The 20,417-nt window shown below is 46.3% G+C and overlaps 2 protein-coding genes and 1 pseudogene across 2 annotated transcripts in view; 1 reads left to right on the top strand and 2 right to left on the bottom strand.

The window, feature by feature from the left end:
- The window catches only part of LOC149355114 (DNA (cytosine-5)-methyltransferase 3B-like), a 139,503-nt gene extending 126,054 nt beyond the window's left edge, over window positions 1-13,449 (bottom strand). Inside the window, exons 1-2 of the mRNA XM_089577599.1 lie at window positions 13,412-13,449; window positions 13,168-13,353 (exon numbers count right to left, since the gene is read on the bottom strand). Of these exons, the coding sequence (XP_089433725.1) occupies window positions 13,168-13,344 (177 nt within the window). The 5' untranslated portion in view covers window positions 13,345-13,353; window positions 13,412-13,449. The remainder of the gene's footprint in view (window positions 1-13,167; window positions 13,354-13,411) is intronic.
- LOC149355115 (uncharacterized) lies at window positions 1,334-5,714 on the bottom strand (annotated as a pseudogene).
- Window positions 13,450-15,261: 1,812 nt separating the features above from the next.
- LOC149355113 (uncharacterized) overlaps window positions 15,262-20,417 on the top strand; it is a gene marked incomplete at its 5' end in the record, with an annotated part of 32,219 nt that continues 27,063 nt past the window's right edge. The window contains 2 exons of the mRNA XM_089576067.1: window positions 15,262-15,560; window positions 15,727-15,901. Of these exons, the coding sequence (XP_089432193.1) occupies window positions 15,262-15,560; window positions 15,727-15,901 (474 nt within the window). The remainder of the gene's footprint in view (window positions 15,561-15,726; window positions 15,902-20,417) is intronic.

Below are 20,417 nucleotides of genomic sequence, written 5' to 3'. Positions count from 1 at the left end.
CATACTGCAGGATAATGAGCATGATGCATACTCAACCACTGTTTCACATATCACCTAAATAGTGATAGGTCTCCCCAGGCAGCAGCCAGGTGCCATACCTTGGCAAAATCTCGAGTGCTCACTCACAAAAGCTTGGTCACCATACGGGCTCACTTAAACTCATACTCACAGAGGACTGGGCTCACTCGTATTCATGAACTCACCAATCATGAACTCACCAAAGTCAGGATTACAACTCACTTGAGCTCACTCAAACTCATTAGTCATCAGGGGTCAACCACTCATAACAACTCATTCAGACTCAAGACTCATGCCAGCTTACTCATTTCAACTCACGACTCATTTGGTCTCACTCACTCATTTCAACTCACGACTCACCTCGGCTTACTCATTCACAGAGGACTGGGCTCACTCGTATTCATGAACTCACCAGTCAGGATTACAACTCACTTGAGCTCACTCAAACTCACTAGTCATCAGGGGTCAACCACTCATAACAACTCATTCAGACTCAAGACTCATGTCAGCTTACTCATTTCAACTCACGACTCATTTGGTCTCACTCACTCATTTCGACTCACGACTCACCTCGGCTTACTCATTTCGACTCTCGACTCTTGCGGACTCACTCACTCATTTTGACTCGCGACTCATCTAGGCTCCCTCACTTCGCCTCCTGACTCATCTGGGCTCATTCGTTTCGTCTCACGACTTATCTGCGCTCACTCATTCGGGCTCACTCGTCCATTTCAACTCTTGACTCAGCCAGTCTCACCTTGACTCACGACACGTATAAACTCACACATCGGACAGCTGAATATGTTTTACACCCAACGGCCAATGTTACGCGCCTTAAGGAACATTTAAGTGTGACAACTACAGCACCGGTACTTGTACTTTTTTATGGTTTTGTGCTCTACAATTCACTAACGATTTCGGGCAACCTTTTAGATCATAGATTGGCACTGTTTTTGCTGTTTCAATATTTTTGCCTTTATCGGTGTTTTTTTTATGCTTTGCTGCCCTTGGTTCAGAATAAATACTAAGCCTTTAAATCGGACTGTTTCAGCCTTTAAACCATATATTAACCCTTCTCGAGAGCGACGACAGGGTTTGTACAGGCTATGAAGGCACAAATTCAAGGGTTTTTAAGGACTTTTAAGACCCCCAAAAGTTTCTTTCAAGGACTCATTTCAATACTAAATTTAGTACCCTTTATAGTAAAACAACTTTTTTAAAACACGCTGCAACAAATTTATTGAACACTAAGAAAAAGAAGTACTTACAGACTTGACTAGTTTAACACTAAACTAAGACAGGTCGTAACAAGCGTTCATGAAAGCTCCCGACACTTTGTGATTATTTCTTGCTTGATGTTTAGAAGTTCTTCCGTCTTGCTTTTTGCCGTTTTTCTAAGGCAATTTGACTTCACAATGTGCACGATGTCGCCTGTCTCTTCTGCTTTCTCAGCCAAGTTGTCTGCTGAAGCTGTCAGATCAGGAACGGTTGCTTCAAGTCTTGCTTTCTTTCGCTTTAAGGTATCAATTTCTTCCTCAACGAGGTGCCTCTTTGACTCCTTTGCTTCTTCACGTTGCTCCTTCTTCTGCGCCTCCAGATATGCATGATAACGATGCCTTGCAGCTGAAACGAACTCCTTTGTTATAGGAATGTTAAGGATGCCACCTGCCTTATCAACGGTGTCACATATAACGCATTGTGAGACATACGACAGACTTTTCAGGTTTTCCACACAGACCTGCCGGTTGACACTAAATCCTCTTTCCACAGTTGCCTGGCCGTGGCTGAGCACAAGCAAAAGTTCGACTACTGTCCAGAGCTCAGTGTAGGATGAATTGAACTTTAGGAGTTCTAAGAAAAAAATGTCTAGCCTGTCAGAGCTCTTTTCAAACAATCGTAGCTTGTGCTTCTCCATCTGCAGCATTTCAGTGCACTCACAGAGAACAGTCCCATTGGTGATCGCTCAACCTTTTGCAGCGATGAGGGCATTCAAAACATTCTTGAGTCCTGCTAGGCACTGGTCTGGCTTGGTGCACATTTGACGGGGATCCAATGAGGAAAGGCCTCTAACCAATGGGAATCTTAAAGGACTCTTCTCAAGAACCTTTTTACACACACTAACAAGGAACCACTTGCATTCCATTTTAAATGCAAACGTATCTTTTGCACTGACCTTGGAATTCTTCAAAATTTGTTCAGCTGCATAACCAATGTCCACTTTCTCAAGTGCTGTGTGATTGTTCACGTCTTCAATGTTGATTTTCAACAGGCCTGTAGTCCCGACTGATGTAGAGAGAACTGAACACTTCACAAACTTTGTGAGAAGCTTCCTGACAATTGTTTCGAGGTCCCTTGCCAGAAAAAACACAAGTGGTTGGTCTGCCTGATAGTCCGTCAGGAAAGGTTTCAGAATCAGTGCAATCCCAAGGGCAAAGTTCAGTTTTGCGGGGACTAGTGGGTCACTGGAGACACTGAGCAAGTTTTGAAAGGAGGCACATTTCGGCTGGTTCACTTCTTTCTTTCTTGCAGACTCAATGTAAATTCTCACACCAGGCCACAGTGCAAGGGCTCATTCAATTACCGGAACATTTTCAACCCAGCGATGGGCGACGTACTTAAAGGCCTACTTGACCGAAAGTTTACTTCGGCTAATTTTGCGGTGGATAAAGTGTGCATGTTATGAACAATATTTATATTTAATATTAGGGCTGTGAAGCGTCTAGAATTTTAGCTAGAAGCGTTCAAAAACCTCTGTAGCAGACGACGCAGTCCCCTAGCGGTGTGCTGGGCAACTAACAAACCTGACCGGAAATGACGCACAATTGAGACACCGGCATTGCCAGTTTCAGGCGTTCAGAAGTGAGTGCGCGCTCCTTGTAACCTCTTCTGGCGCATTTCTGGCTGTTTTCACCGCGAAGCTCGATGGTCTCCGAGAAAAATAAACTGCTAGCATCATGTTGACGAAGTGCGTGGCCACGGAAAGGAATACGAGGAATGCGGAAAGCACCATGTATACCTCTCGGCCACTGCCCTTCACCCCCGATCTCGAAAGCTGGTCTGGTGCTCAGGTTTTAACGTAAATTCTCCTCTCTTCTTCAAAAAAGATAATGGTGGGTGACTGATGCTTTTGCCTCGCGCTAACCCCTTTTCTGGGTTGGGCATTGTCAGTAGACCTGTCCCTGTCTACATCATGCAGCAGAGCACGTACGTGTTTCTTGCCCGATCGGCAAAGCATGCCACGAACTAAGAGGGTAATAATTCGTAGAAGAAAGGATTCGAGGTGTGTCTAATCGGGAGAATGAAGAGGACGGGGGACCACTTGTCACAAGCTAGCTTAGCCGGTTCAGAAGCTAAAGTGGACGGTTTTGCTCATCGAGCAGCGCCCTTTTGACATGTAACAAGTGAAGGCGGGCTAGTTGGTGGTTTACAATGGAGGGCATATTGCAACCGCTCAAGACAACGAGGGACGAAGAGAGGAAAGCACAGAACAAGACGCAGATCTGTATCTTGTCCTATGCTTTCCTCTCTTCGTCCCTCGTCATTTTGCGCGGTTGCAGTATGCACTCCATTGCCCTTTTGACGGCACGTTGTTTACACCAGGTAGAAGTCTAAGGGGAGGTCTGCTTCGTCTGAAAAGGAATCAACATATGCACGCGTTTACTGCACATACAGCTCTGCCCAATGCGCAATAATGCCGTCGTGCGCCGAGTGTATCCGCTGTCTCGAAGATTTGCAGGCTGAGCTGAGAATCTTGGAAGGCTGCATGAGCGTTACTGAAAACGTCGAATTTCTTACTGCCTCACGCCGTTCATACTTGAGGTCGATTACAGGAAGCTTCAGCGTTACCATTCGAGGCTCATCTCCAAGACCTCAGAGAACTGAACGCATGTTATTTGAATGATAATATTTTCAAAGAAAGACAACACGTAATTTTGATTATATGTTCTTCATTATTACTCAGTCGGTACAGACACACTGCCTATGGTAATTTGCGCGGCGGGTGTAAACGGTCGACTGGGGTCCGGCAACCACACGTCGTTCTGCCCAGCTGTGTGGTTTGAAAAGATTAGAAAAACTTTTCTGTCCCTGCAGTACACTGGCTGTAAGTGATTCTAGGTAAATACAGTAATGAACGCAGCGCATGAATTTTTGTTCATTTGAATCGGCATGCATTTCGCAACGCGCAGTGGCTGGCCCGACCGAGGCGCGCAAAGATGAACCAGCCCACCATCAGCACCGCATTGAGGCCACGGTCCTCGAAGAGAAAAATATATATATTTATTTTGCAACACAAATTTTGCTTCTGGCATATTCTTTTGCTTAACGCAGCGCTTGATTCTCTTGAGCTCCCTTTTTAGACATCGAGCTATTTTTATTGATTTACCTCATGTTCACAGCACCTGTTCCAAATTTCTATACGCAGGCAGGAATATCTTTCGACGGGGAGAAAATTAGAAGGAAAAGGAGAAAGCAGATCATTTTTTTTATCATGACAACAACCATATTGCACGCACAGCAGAGAGCACATGTGCTGTTGGCACGCGCGTGCCCGCTCAAATAAGCCGACTTGATAATACAAACACTTCTACTTGGCCTAAATTTGAATATGCTTCCTTTCTTCGCTATGTCCGAACTTTGCGCAAGCTGTAATCGAATATTGCCAGGCAAACAACGCTCACTAGCATTGCGGCGCGATCATCTTCGCTGAGGTTGAGCGAGGAGTTTTCTAGTCTACTACAGCAAATAAAACACGTTTAAAACTTTTTCTAGGGTCTTTCATCCGTTTTAAGATGTGTATTTTCACACATAACCAGTATTTATCGCTCAAAGTGCTGCACGCGCTACTGGTACCAGCGCTTTGCTCGCGCCGCAACGAGCAGACGCTCCGAACCTGTCAGGCCTCCAGTCTCAAACATCCGTCACTTCCGGCGGGCGGCAATGGCGCCAGTTTCTCCAGTTTCGGTATTGAAAACTCCGATTTTTGTGTGCCTTTGGCACCGTAACTGCTTGAAACTGGAGCGTAATGTTTTGTGGGTAACATGATACGGGGGTGTACTATGAAAAAACAACCTTTTTACGGTTTGAAAAATTTCGGTCAAGTAGGCCTTTAAGGGGAAATGTAGCCTGACCAGTCACTGCTACGAAGTCTTCTTGCCTCGCCGGGGAATCTTCAAACAATGCACTTAGACTAGACAACAGAATGTCCACTCCCCACTTGCTGGCAGTTACACCCGCCCTGTAGGCGTTGTGCCCAACGTGCAGACCGCAAGTGCCTAAATCTAGGCATTGTACTTGATAGTTTTTTTGCAGGTGCTCCTGAAAGCTTCTGAAAAATTTCAACTTGACATTCGGTCCGTCCATGGATACTTGTAGGATCTTAACAAGTGGTAATGACTCCAGTGCCTTGAACAATTTATCCTTGATGTCATCTGCCATCGCGTGGCCCATAAAAACGGATGTGAAGTACCTTGTTGTTATATTTTGAGATGCATCCCAGTACCTGACATGTATATCCATCTGCTTCTGATGGAGGTAATCATTTGCGGATTCATCAAACAGAACGACGTAATAGTCCACTTATCTATCGCCCGATGAATGGATGATAGAAAGAATGGTCCAAGACCATGACACGCCAGGTACGTGCACTTTTTCTCTCCACATGTGAAGACCTTCACAACTTCACTGTCGGGAAACATTCTCTTGAACAGATCGCTTGTGTGGGTGGATGAGCTGTACAAGTAATGGCATATGACAACTTTCAAAGTCCCCAATATTTCAGCTTTTGTCACTAAATCGTGAGCCTTGCTTGCGGTATTCAAATTCGAGGACTGCGGTTCGACCACACGAACGGATTCGCCACACTCGCGCGATGTCACGTATTTCAACATGGAGTTACCTGCTGCGTTCTTCATGCTTGCACTGTGTTTGAAACTCCTCTTGTGGCTCTTCAGCGCAGACTCTCCCATCGATGAGATGTCAAACACTTTTCCGCACGGTCTGCATCAAGCACGATGCGAACTCCTGATGTCCGGCGCAACCCAGTCTTTGTACTCGTCATGGCTAAGCCACGATCGCTGGAAATTGCACTTCCCGGGCATTGTGCGCACACACAATTATGTCCACGTCAAGCGCGTGCTGCAATACACGTGCCCTGAATAATCCAACGGGAGGCGATTAACAAGCGGTATGAGCACGGCAACTATATAAAGTGCGCGACCGCAGCGAACAAAAGAACACAACCCGACAATATGACAACATGGAGGACGAACGCTCGAACCGGACTGGATTTTCTTGGCTTGGATCGGGAGGCAACCCTCACTTTCAATGTGGCCAGTTGATCAACAGGCAATTGCTGAACGGCGCCAATGACTATCATCACCAAATTCAAGGGTTTTCCAGGCACCACTGAATATTTCAAGGTTTTCAAGGCCTTGAAAATCACATTTTCAAATTCAAGGGTTTTTAAGGTTTTCAAGGACCCGTGCGAACCCTGGACGAGAGCTTCCCGTAATGACTTTGTTTGTTTAGAACTGCTACGTTACTATTATTTACGTTACTGCTGTATACAATTGTAATAAACAAATTTCCTATTCTTCTCTGCAACCCATTCTCCCTTATTATCCCCTAATGGATTCCATCTGGAGTACACTGTTTAGCCGCATTGTCAGGGTAGCATCCTCTACCATTTTCTTAATCAGCACTATGTGGACGTGAGCAAAAATTGTGTCATCTAGGGTGTTATCTGCCCACCAAACACCTTGGGTACAAGCTTCACCAATCCACCATGGACACAAACACTTGTGCAGCGGTGCGGTGCGAGATCTAAAGGTAGGAGAGAGGCTCACCTCCAGAAACATGACCCCTAGTTCACAAAAATTATGCGGGCACCTAAGCAACTCTTATGATGTGTAAATGCGAGAGCACTGCTTGTTGCTGAGTTGTTGTCAGGGGCTTGGGAGGTGAACGTGGTTTCGCTGCATTCCAATGGTCGCATACTTCATCGGCAGTGAACTGCCACTTCCGGTCACACTTTGCGGTCCCACCTGATGATGTAGACGCGAGAGACTCAACTGAAGGCCAACTCACCGCGGCGGCGGGTACTTTCCTGTTTGTGTAATCTCTAGCTGTATTTACATGAATACGACAGCGGCAGATCGCATTTCCTAGCCTATCTCGCACAGGCAACAGGCCACTGTTTGTTTACATGTACATCAAGTCAGGTAGGACAATGGCATCTCGCCCAGTGCATGGGGCGGAGGGGGCCAGCCGCTCCCATCTTGAGACTTGTCTGCTTTGTTATCTCAGTGAGGGGGTATTGTATAGCGACCCCAGGCAAGAGAAGGGGCATCCCCAAACCTGTTTCCATTCATTGCGGAAGTCATCTTGCCCTTCTCGGAAGGAGAAAGTTCACTAATGGTGATGACGTCACTCATGTATGGCGTCTCTGCCGTGCATTTCTGCCACGTGTGCCTGCCACGGCTTACTGGCTATGGCGCAGTTTTTGCACAGCAAGCCAAGTGATGCTCTTGCTTTAGAAGATACATTTATTGCAGTCTTCCTCTAGCGAAACAGTCAATCACCCTTCTCCGATGACGCGTAGCAAGGAAGGCGCCACGGTGCGCTCAGGGTGACTTGGGCAGTGACGGCGCCAGCACGCCATTGCAGCAGGAGGGCTCCCCGCAACAATGCTGTAATCTCTCTCACGGTGTCCACAAGGCCGGGTCATAGAGAGCCAGCAATGAAGGTGGGGTACATGTGTCGAATATCGCTGAACCCCATACAGGCAAACACAAGTATGCGCAGGTCCGAAGTAATACGCACTTTCCGCTGTCACAGTGGAGTCTACCTATGTATCCCTCATGCCCACGCCCAATGACCAGGGTCTGAAATCCCACCTGAGGTGATTCATTGGGCAGTTGGGACGAAGCCTGCAGCCAAGTGATGTCTTTAACCACTTGGCCACCCCTTCGTACGACGCGCTCTCAATATTTTAGAATAGAAAGGGTGTTGCCTCCGTACCCTCAAGCAGTGGAAAGCAAAAGAGAAGATCGTCACGGAAGCCAGGCCATTAGTCAAGAAGGCCAACGGTGGCATACATCGCTAATTTACTTTCGGAAAGCATTGAAATTAAAAGCCTCCATCCTCTCCTAGAAGTCATGCACGTGCAATTAAATTACATTACTAATTCCTGCTCGCATAAAGTTACAGTATTATGATATGGTATGGCATGGTAATGGCAGATTAATGTTCCTAAGCGCCAAATATGTACAAGTAGGAATCAGAGTTTACAATTTAAACCAAACGAAAAAAAAAAGGATAAAAAATATGCGGATTGATCTTTTTCAACATCATACACATTGACGTGCATTATACATTGCAGTTAGATGACTATTGAGTGGAGTATTAAAAAATTAGCCACTGTAGAAAAAAGAAAGCACAAGCCAGCAGCTCAGTGAGGCAGTTGAATCATAAGACTAAGTAGTGCAACTGTGCGTTTCGAGAGGTATTGAGGCATTGCTGTAGGAATTCGAGCACAATCAGCTGTTATTGCCCGCTTGAGACATTGCTTGACTGTTTTCCTAATGCATGTACTGACACCTGACAGCATTTTTAACTGGAACTGCCACGGCAATTGCTATCTAATATCTAAAGCACCCGAGATTTCGCCAGCCTAAATAAAGGGGCAGGGACATGATAGCAAGCAGAAGTACAGCGGGGAGCGATAGGACAGGGAAAGCTTTATATACTAATTACAGAAACCTATAAAAGAAACAGGAACAGCGAAGATGAACACTCACGCGCGCGACTGTTCGGGCACTTTTCTAATTACAAGCGCACGCGAGCCGACCACTGTACATAGTATTTACAACATGCAAATGCTCTATATACAAAGCCGCACAAACGTAGCGTCATGTCGCTAATGAATCGCACGTGCCAAGCACTGCACAAGGGGTCAGGGTGGGGCGTCCAACCCCATATTCCATCTAGGGCCTTGTTTAAAATTTGACGCTTCTAATGTCCCAACCCAGTCATTGGACTACTACTTTTTCTGCAAGTAGAACCCTATATGCGACCAGATCTGCTTTAATTACAGACATGGCCTTTGTCCAAAGTCTAGAGAGCACAGGAGGGGTTCAACCACAAATCTAAAGGAAGGAATGGACCTTCTTCCAGCAACCTCCTAGGTGTGGTGGCTAGAAAGGGTGCACCCAGCTTGCAGAATTGCAGGAAAATTTTGCAGCCAAAAATCCTTTTTAAGAGACGGTGTTTTTACTTTCTGCGCTACCAACAGAAAAAGTTAACGCGAAGATAAGTCATATTCCCTCCATGGTATTCTTTTTAAAAAAGGAGAGGGGGGGATGCCCCTTAATCTTCGTGAACCTGAAGCCCCTCGGGCTACCACCAGCTTTCGAGATCGAGTGTATTTGCGCAAAGGGTATAATGGTGCATTCTCTAACACCATTGTACCTGTCTCAACCTGTTTGTCACAACTGCACCCCCGCTCTCAACAAGAAAAAAGAGAGAGCGAGTATTTACTATGGATAAGTTAGTGAACAGTGCTGCTGAGGGAATGCCACCATGGTGCGGTATAGTCTGGGGAATATAGGATTCACTGGAAAGCTTTCTGGGCTTCTCCACCATGTCCTTTCAACAACTTCCCTTACATACAGCTAAAGAGGCATCTCCCTGATTTCCCTTCGAAAAAACTGTGAACATTTCGTCTGTGAATGACAGTTTTCATTTGGAGAGAGCTTAATATTCTGCAACTTGTCCATGTGGCAGCACAAAAACGGTCCACAGCTTCGCAAGTGAGAACAATCGTATAGCCAAGCATTCCAAGCACTCAGACCATAGAATCAACTTTAACGAAAGCACCATCGTAAGAACCGAAGCAAATTACCAATAAAGGCTCTTACTCGAATCTTGGCACATTAAAACAGCCCCTAACAAGAAGAAAAAAACGTGCCATCGACCGTCCCCACACAGCCCGGCAGCGTTACTCACAGCCTGAACCCTCTGTGTCAATGTCCTCTTCCCATCCCGCACCCTTCGCATCATCGCTTTCCTTCTTTTGGCACCTCTGCACCTTAAGTCACTAAGGAACAAGGTAAGTGAGCGAATAAATGATTTGCAAGGAATCTTCGTTCGTGCTTGTCGCCTTTCTCTATTTGGTTCAGGGTTTGGTCGATTTCATGCCCTACTGTAAATGTACGGCTAATTTCGTGTTTCCATTACTACGGTATGCCGCGACATAATTGAACAAAAAAAAGAAGTCCGCATTTAGTTTCAACCCTCGCATGTCTGAATTCCTTTCTGCTAGATAACATCTGGCCATCTGACTATGAGTCCAGACTGAGTATTTTTTGGGACATTGTATGCATAAAAAGCAAAGAATTAAAATTAAAGATATGGCGCTACGGGCAGCAAAAATGGGGAACATGTCATTAGGCCTCATTCAGACCTAATGACTTAGTTAAGTTAAAATGCAAAAAATGATGTTAACACTGATGCAATGAGCTCTGAACTGCAGATAGCCTGTGGCAGGCCTGGCTGAGGCCTGTAGCTGCCGCTCGCGGGACGCAAAGGTCTAAGGCACTGCATGTATTCTGCAACTAATTAAGTAACAGCAAAGGAAGGACTACAGCAACCGTGTCACAGCCAGCCACAGGTAATATCCAACGAGACCAAGTGTGGCAGCCAATAAACTTTTCTCGTGTTTTCATAATCTGGAGTGCAACAGCCACAGAAATTAAATATCAGGAAACATTGAAATTGCTTGCACCATCATCTCGATCAGAATCGTAATAAGTATTACGAGTGGACAGGAAACTCGACCGGCTGACCATGATTCATCATAATCTGAACTTGAGCCCGAACCCACGACTCAGATAATGATCTTAATGCGAGCCAGAACTCATGACTCGATGAGATCATAATCTGAATGTGAGCGTGGACTCACTGCTACTCAGATCATGATTTGAATGTGAGGCTGGACTCACGACTCAGATCATCATCTGAAATAAGTGTGAGTGAGCCTGGGTGAGTCCACTCGTGAGTGAGTTCACCGACCTATTCCAGGTGCACGTAGATAAGGAGCCAACCATGGTACCACTTATTTTCAACTTATGCACGCAGAAGCTACTAAAACCGAACAAAGAAAACTGACTGCCATTTCTACATGGCCGCATGGTAATAGAAAATAACAGCCTGTGTATGCAAAAAACTTTCTGTAATACAACCTGTTCTGAATGCCGCCTGCACGGGCTGCCAGCTGCAGCCTTTCAATCGGCAGTGGGGCTTATATCACCCGCTTTCATACCAAAACTAAATTTCACCAAGAGTTTCATGGCCAGCAGGTGTATCAAAGGGCTGTATTGCTGCTGCTGAGTACTTAAGCCTGCTTTCTGCAAAAACACTATGAAGCTTAGCAAATAATAATCAGCAACACAGTCCAATCACAATGGATGAAGGCAACCAACAGAAATAAGGAAAAACAATGGAAGATTTGCAAGCAGTGAGAGGTGAATGAAGGAAGGGGAAGTGAAAAGACGGTTAAAGTAAGGTAAAAGAGTTAGTATGAATGAAAGCTAAAACTAACACTAAAATTCACCTGCGTAAAAACAACAACTTGTCTAGGCATTCGTTCCTACACAAATGACATTTATCATCGCTTATTTTCGTTCACAAAACATGGTTGCTATTAGAATTCATTTTGCTAGCCATTACCATTAGCATTTTTCTGTTCTAAAAGTTATTGCAAACAAAAAAAAACAATGATTATAATAGGCTATTACTACTTTATGAACAGCTGCTATGACTATGGAAGGCAGAAGGATATGGGTGCTTCACACTTCCAACATGTCTTAATTCCAAAGCAAAAAGCAAGTATTGGTAGATGAGTACTGAACATTGGATGCTTATTTTCAGAGTATTTTGCATGGTTGTGAAAGGCCTCTCAGGATGACCAGTCCAATCACTGCTGTCAGTTCCTCCCGCTACACTGCAGTAAAAAATAAAAACAAAACTATCAATATTTATTACCACTCTTAACAAGCCAGCAAGCGCACGCATTTTTGTTCTGATATGTAATTTATATTATTGATGCAGCTAGCCCAGATGTGTCCTGACAGGCATTTACTTCCTAGCTTTGCACACTCCAGAAGGGCAATCTGCAATCTGGGCAGCCTTCACCTCTCCAAAAAAGGAATGGAAAGAAGGCGTACTCAAATTTCCCACAGGGCCAGACAGAAACCAATTGATGGAATCATATTTCAACGTGCTCGAACAACAAGGGCTAAGAAGTAAGCTGTAGCAGATAAAACAAATTCCGGATCTCTACAACAGCGCTTACAGGTTTAATTAATCGTCCTCTTCTTGTTAACCGCGTGCTCGCGCTAAACATCACAACTTTTAGTGAAAACCAACTACGGTTGGATACAACTCTGCATGACGGTCCGACCGCCGAGCAGATTTCCTCCATGATTCTTTGTACCTGCCTTGGTAACTACTATAGGCCCCAACCGCAGGGCGATCCCATACACCCGTTTTTTTTTTTTTTTTCAAAAATCTCAATGTGCACCGTTTCTGCCCTACAATGTGATCGAAATGCAGCAGAAGCAGCAGGGATTGAACCCAAGAACTCGGGCGCACTGAACGCGCGTCGAGTCGGCAATCTCGCAAGTAAACCCGCTGGGTTCAACTGAGTTGTTTTGTCACAGGGCCGCTCTAGCAAAACTTGCTTAATTTGCTGTCAAGTAATAAACGAACATACTGCTTAGTTCTGCAAAACCACGTGGTCCAGAACAATGACACCAAAGTCGCCCAGTGAAACAATGGAGGACGCACTTCGCAGAAATATGCAGCGCGCGCTACCATGAAAAGCAGCCAACGCCACCGAAACAGGCACATGTCGAAGTGATCGCCGAATGCATCACACGCGTTCTGCACTCGACAGCACTTCTGCGCGCACTTAAAGCAAATAAGGCTGTGCGGAACCACTTAATTTCTGGGAATACGCATAGAAACAAGGGAAAACGAAACCATCCCTCCGGATGTAGTAGCCGCTCGTTTCTGCGGGGCCCAACTGATCGGCGGCGCACGAGGCGCACGACTCCTCCGGCGTGTCCCTCAGCGACAAGAGACACTCACCGAGCAATCGCAGGGTTGGCCCGAGGTGCCGGACGCTCCTTCGGGCGGGAAAGCTCCCGGGTCACTGCCTGCACACGAGGCGTTCGCAGTGGCAGCTGGCCTAGGCGTTGCACGCCGCGACTGCGCCCGAGTGCCCGGGCGCCGCTCGTAACGATGACTACGCGTCACAAGTTCCATGGTGGCAGCCTGTAAAAACTTTGTTCTTCAATTTTACGACGTAAACACAAGAGACGAAAACACTAACCTCGTACTCAACACCAACACGCAAAAACCGCGCTACACGGCCGGATACCGAACAATGGCTAGCAGCCAGTCCTCCGATTGGTTGAAAGTCGGATCGTCGGGGCATTGCCTTCTCTAGAGAGATGCCGGCCGTGTGCGGCAAAAACCTGCTGCCCTTACCTTTCTCTTTTTCCTCCTTTTCACTTGGTGTGATAGCTAGCGATCCTTGTGGCGGCCGCTTGCAACTCAAGTGCGCATGCGCACACTGCCGCGCGGCCGTGACATGCTCGTGCCGTTGCTGTAGCAAAGTAATCTAGTAACGTTGGCTGTAGCAGACGTCTCTGCAGCAGACGACCCCCTCCGTGCGTTTTAGCATTGCCTCCTCTAGAAAGATGCCTGCGGAGTCGCGCGCTCACACATTGCAGCCGCTGTGCCTTCAGTTGCGAGCGGTTGTTCAGAGATGGCGCTAGCTACTTCCCTATCTGCGCCAATGCGGTGGGTGGTCAGGGGTGGTGGAGGTGTCGCGGTCCCGCGTAGCGCTGTCGTATGGTAGCTCATGTAATGAGACTCTGGGCTCTTTTCTTCGTTCGCTTGAGGTGCAGCGAAGACGCAACAATACCGCATCGCACTTCACAAAACCGAACTCCTTTCAGTACGCACAACGAGCAAGTAAAACTGCTGCTGAAGTGTCGAAAGACCGAAACATTTCCAAGCAGCGAGCGGTAGCAGTCAGCAGACGTGTTAAACCGTGCGTCTGCAGACGCGTTAAACCGTTCGTCTGCTGATAGGTTTGCCACCGTGGTTTTCACAAAAGATTTAAACTTAATTTAAAGAGGGTTTACGTTAAGTTAAGCGGGTTTAAGTGCCCTGCCGCGGTGGCTCAGTGGTTACGGCGCTCGGCTACTGACCCGAAAGACGCGGGTTCGATCCGGCCACGGCGGCCGAATTTCGATGAAGGCGAAATTCTAGAGGCCCGTGTACTATGCGATGTCAGTGCACGTTAAAAAACCCCAGGTGGTCGAAATTTCCGGAGCCCTTCAATACGGCGTTCTTCACAGCCTGAGTTGCTTTGGGACGTTAAACCCCAATAAACCAAAGAGGGTTTAAGTAATCTATAAGAGACAAAACTAAACTTATTTGCAACACTTTCCCTTCAGCTCTGCGTGCTTATGTTTTCGTGCGAATAAACAGTCTAAAACCATTGCCTTCTCTAGAAAGATGCAGAAATATGCAGCGCGTGCTACCATGAAAAGCAGCCAACGCCACCGAAACAGGCCCATGTCGAAGTGATCGCCGAATGCATCACACGCGTTCTGCACTCGACAGCACTTTTGCGCGCGCTTAAAGCAAATAAGGCTGCGCGGAACCACTTAATTTATCCGAATACGCATAGAAACAAGGGAAAACGAAACCATCCCTCCGGATGTAGTAGCCGCTCGTTTCTGCGGGGCCCAACTGATCGGCGGCGCACGAGGCGCACGACTCCTCCGGCGTGTCCCTCAGCGACAAGAGACACTCACCGAGCAATCGCAGGGTTGGCCCGAGGTGCCGGACGCTCCTTCGGGCGGGAAAGCTCCCGGGTCACTGCCTGCACACGAGGCGTTCGCAGTGGCAGCTGGCCTAGGCGTTGCACGCCGCGACTGCGCCCGAGTGCCCGGGCGCCGCTCGTAGCGATGACTACGCGTCACACGTTCCATGGTGGCAGCCTGTAAAAACTTTGTTCTTCAATTTTACGACGTAAACACCAGAGACGAAAACACTAACCTCGTACTCAACACCAACACGCAAAACCGCGCCACAAGGCCCGGTACCAACAATGGCTAGCAGCCAGTCCTCCGATTGGTTGAAAGTCGGATCGTCGGGGCATTGCATGGAGGAAAGAAGAAAAAGAGGAGAGGCTGCTACGTCACATTTTTGGAAGCCGGAAGCTTGGGCTCCGCCATGACACTTGGCCACTGTCTCAGCCAATGGCATGCTAGCGCCGCGAAGATCCACGCGAGCGGCGCGAGCAGACGATTTCGCGCCGCGCCTGGCTGTCGGCAGCTGTCAGACACGGCGGAAAGTGAGACTTGTGCTCCGATTGACAACAAAGACGCTGCGATGCCCAGCTGCTGCGTTCCTGGGTGTAGGCCGCTCACGCCAGGACAAGAACTGGGCGTCACTTTCCAAACGTAAGTATACTGCATTCTGTTTTCGTATTTAATTGACTGCGTAATGAGTAAAATTCATGCTCTCAGAACATAACGCACGACACGGCGTGAACGTGGTATTCGTACCGCCCCGGCCTTATTCGTGGCTCTTTGTCCGAGTGCAGTGAATAGTATTGTTTTCAAACAGGTTTCCAAAAGATCCAGAGCGAAGGAGGCAGTGGACTCAGGCCGTTAGACGAGGCCAAAGCGACTGGGAACCAGAAAAATGGACCTGCATATGTTTAAAACATTTTCTGCCCGACCACTTCGATCGGATGTCGCCGCTCGTAGTTCGTATACGTGCGGATGCCGTCCCCCTTCAGGTGAGGAACCACCTCGATACATTCTCAAGAGATTGGAAAGAAATGCTCTTATCGAGAAGGTGCTTATTATATAGCTTGACTGCATGTATCCTTTCAATATGACGTTTTAGGTGTTCATGCAAGAAATAGAACGATTTGCGAATAAATGGCTTTAGCTAGACGTTATGATCGAGTAGCACGGCTACAGTATTCCCTCACAGATGAAAAGTAATTGTGTCATTACTCCTAAACTGTCTGCGGTTTATATATATGGCTCTGATGAAAATCTGCTTACTGTACATGATTATTTATTTATTAGCTCACGCACTCCCTCATTAGAAGAAAATAAAAAAAGAGATCCTTGTCATCTATAGCATCGAGCACACCGCAGTTTCTTTGGGGCATCATTTCCATTTGATTATTACTTGTAGTGTGCAAATGTTTGCGCCTAGCAGTAATCTGTATGGCGGTGCATTTTTTGTTGTTATCTCGGCCATAGCGCCTGGGAAGTGTCACTGTTTTAAAACTAAGAGAGCACTGTGATTCCTTAAAACTATAGTTCGTTTACAAAGGAAATCACAAAGAAGTTCCATAGGCATAGAGCACCGTACGTATATGCTCGCGTAATTTGCGCACCTTTTTTCTTTAATTAGGGCTCCAAAAAGAGGGTGCGCAATTTACGCGCAAGCGAGTTATCCGAACACGTCCTAAAAAAAAAAAGGTTGGCACCCCTCTCTGGCAAACAAAAAGGTTGACTCGTCCGCCCCACTCACGCTATGTAGCTCCCCGCGGGGTGGCATGACGGCACGTGCTTAGCTCAAAGCAATAAACGCGCAAAGATTCAATCGCGAAGTCAGCAGTGGGAGGAGATAACGGGCAATAAAGCGGGGCCCTTGCGTGTGGCCCGGCTGACTAGCGGCAAACCTATAGCAAACGGTACGGTAGAGTTTTGGATTTGGGCGCGCGCGCAACTTCCCGGATAGCAACCGCCAGCGCGAGCAAGCCGGGTTAACGGCGCACAGTTCGTACCCGCGTATACATGCTGGTGGTCTGGCTCAGCATTGTGCGCAAAATGTGCGAGTAGTTTTTTTTTTTAATCCGGTTAAAAGTTCGAACTTTTTGGGGTGCACAATCTAAGTGCGGGCGCAAATTACACGCGTAAATACGGTAAATGTCTGACTTTGTCAAAATAAAATTCTATTCAAACGGCCGCTCACAATTTAGAGTACATTACAACCTGCCATACTGAGTATTGAAAAGAATAAATGTGAATAATAAAATTCTATTCAAACGGCCGCTCACAATTTAGAGTACATTACAACCTGCCATACTGAGTATTGAAAAGAATAAATGTGAATGCGTCATGTACACCACCGATTTTATGCTCATGCTTGATGGCAGTAACTGTCAGTTTTTTCAGGAGTAATCAGGGCTTTGATTTAGCTTCATTGCTACTGAATCAACCCGAAATTTCCTGCTTCCTAAAATCAGATTTTTGTCTTTTGTGGTAAATGAACAATACGCACATTTTCAAAAAGAAGTCAGTTAAGTAACATTAGCAGTACATGTCCAGAGTGCAAATGCTAGTTCTTGTTCATGAATCTATATGCTGTAGCTTCACAGATGGACATGTACTATTGGTCACTGATGTTCAAGAATAGGGGCTGCAGTTAGCAGTCTCCTAGAGCTTTCTTTAGCGTGCCTGCACTACTGTCCTTTAGGGTACAGGGTGACTGATGTATCGTATTTTGCAAAAGATATGGAGTGCATGTTTTTTATACTATAGAAGCCGGAATAATCAAGAGAGTAATTAGTGTACCATACTTACAATTTTAGTTCTAGATATTCAACACAACTGAAGGTGATTTTGGCCTTTCAAACTAGTAGTGTCAAAAGGCGGTGATCATCCCACTGCACGCAGCAACAGATTAAGCACTAGCATATAAGTTCTAGCATATAAGGGAATTCTTTACCACGCAACATTTTTAAGAGCAAAGATTTTTTGAAAGGACTAGAAAGCCATATTTTGCATACTTAACATATCCTGTTTTCCTTCCAGAAGAGTTATTTGTCATGCATTTCGCATTCTTATCATACATGAGATGTGTTGTTGCCATTTATTACCCAATATTAGTTTTATCATACAGTTGTTCTTTTAAGAAATGCGTTGTTTCCCATGTGTTCTTCCTCGCATTGTATATGTTCTTCTTGTTGTATTCTACATTTGTATGACCATCCTACTTGGGCCAAAACATGGGCCTGCAGTATATATAAATAAATAAAAAATATAAGTTTCGCAACCTGCAACAAATTCATGTTCTTAAATGATGAAAACACTTTTCCACATGCACTTGGTACATATGCATACAGAGGAAAAACTTATGATTCTACCAGCCGCAATTTGTACACTATATTAATCATTCTTTAGCTGTCATCATGCCTTAGTTGTGCACAGCTCAAATGCCCGTCTTATGTGCAGACTATGTTGTATGTTGGTTGGCTCGTGGTTTTGACAAATATAAAACAGCATGTGCACACAAGTACCACATAGCACACAACAAACAGAACAGAAAATTAGACAGAAAACTATGCTATTTTTATACTGTTCCAGGCTAGGCAGATAAGAGTCGAATACAACACTGCAACAATAGAAATAGTGTCAGCAGGGTACTCTCTTTCTTTACATATATTACAGAAAGGAATACATGAAGCAGAAGGGAGGGAAATGATTCACTTTTTCCACCAGCTGGAACAACTGTTACCAATTTTTCAAGTAACTTCCACACAGTGCTCCAATTACTTTGCATTTACATTGCTTAAATTTTATCAACTTTGTGATGCAGAAACAACTACCGAGAAATGAAAGCTCTCACACAAGTTGGCAAGATCGGTCCACAAATATTTTTCTGTCTCAAAGCCCTCATTTACTGCCTTCAGATATGCTTTACTCTCTCTGTTCGAATAGTTCATGGTTGCAAAGTGATCTAATTCAGTTGTGCATTTCTTCTTCTTTCTAGTCTTTATGTTGAATCCTTTTTATGTGTGTTCTCCTTCCATACACGAACGAGTGTTATCACTTTTGTTAAAAGATTTTGCTTGCTTCAGGTAGCAAACTATGTTTTGTAATAAGTGCTATGCTGTATCAATCCTTTTTAAGGCTCATATTTTGATTGTCCAATAAACTACAAATTTTGGACTTCACTAATGCGTTTAATCAGCTGAATGCAAGAAAGTGCAACTCGGCAAGGTGGTCGCAGGTCGACTCGGAATCTCGGTAAACGGTAAGTTGCGAGGTACACTCAATCTTACAATGGCATGGCCTTACACTTCACCACCCTTAAGCGCAAATGTTTTAAACCTAACACTGCGCCTCCTAAACCCGTCTATGTGTCCCTACGCTCGCACAACAGCACTCGATCGAGACAGCAGCGCGGGTCGGTCGATCCACTGGGTCCATATCGGAGAAAACTTGCACGCATTTGACATTTCGCTCGCACAGCGTACAGTAAACAGATATGGTACGCTTCAGACTGCTTCGCGTATCGCTTTGCTGACGGATACCATCGGATGCGGCGCGGCTTTCTTGGCACTGCACGCTTCGGTGAGCACACCGCGGCCCACGCATATCGGTCGCCAACAATTGTGACCGTCATACATAGGGGAATGTAGACGCAACGGGTATACTTACAAGGACACGGTCTGGACGAGTTTGTATTTATTCGTGGTTAAAACCGCGCGGGAAAAATACACAAAAATGAAGGAACACGCAGAACACGTATACATACACAAAACAAGCGCCGACTCGCAAATGGCTTTTTCTTCCCGCGCTGCTGTAACCATAAACCAGCGTGTCACCGTCGTCTATCGCTTTATGAGCCGTCGGCACTGTCAATTTCTCCTTGGAACAAGACTAGCAGCGTTGAGGGACGCAACCGTACAAAGCCGAAAGAGAATAGCGAAGCTGCAGCGCCAAGCCTTTTCAGAGAAAGCTGTCGCGGGCTTCTAAAACAACCGCTTTCGTCAAGACGGCATCATGAATGAACTAAGAGCACAGCAATGAAGACCAGCACCGACTACAGGCCTCTGGAACTTTGTGCCTCCCGCGGACCACAACGATTGAATAAAAGTGCGAATTTCCAACTCTACTCGACCGGTCTGCCGACATTGGTGATGCGTGAAGCAGACGACGCCGCTGCGCCCAACGCTGCTATTGGCTGCGCCGTTGGCCAAGAAATCCCAGTAGGCCTTGCGAAACCACGTGACTTCCTGCACGTTTTTTGTAACGCATAGCGAGGGCCTCTCCTATGGGGCATTGCCTTCTCTAGAGAGATGCCGGCCGTGTGCGACAAAAACCAGCTGCCCTTCCCTTTCCCTTTTTCCTCCTTTCCACTAGAGGTGATAGATAGCGATCCTTTTGGTGGCCGCTTGCAAATGAAGCGCGCACACACTGCCGCGCGGCCGTGACATGCGCGTGCCGTAGCTGTAGCAAACGTCTCTGCGGCAGGCGACCCCTTGTATAAGAGGCAATGGTCGGGGT

The sequence above is a fragment of the Amblyomma mixtum genome, chromosome 3 (genome assembly GCF_055824585.1).
Source record: "Amblyomma mixtum isolate Tamu chromosome 3, ASM5582458v1, whole genome shotgun sequence".
Lineage (NCBI taxonomy): Eukaryota > Metazoa > Arthropoda > Arachnida > Ixodida > Ixodidae > Amblyomma > Amblyomma mixtum.
The sequence above is the reverse complement of the archived record's forward strand: the minus strand, read 5'-3'. Positions and strand labels throughout refer to the sequence as shown.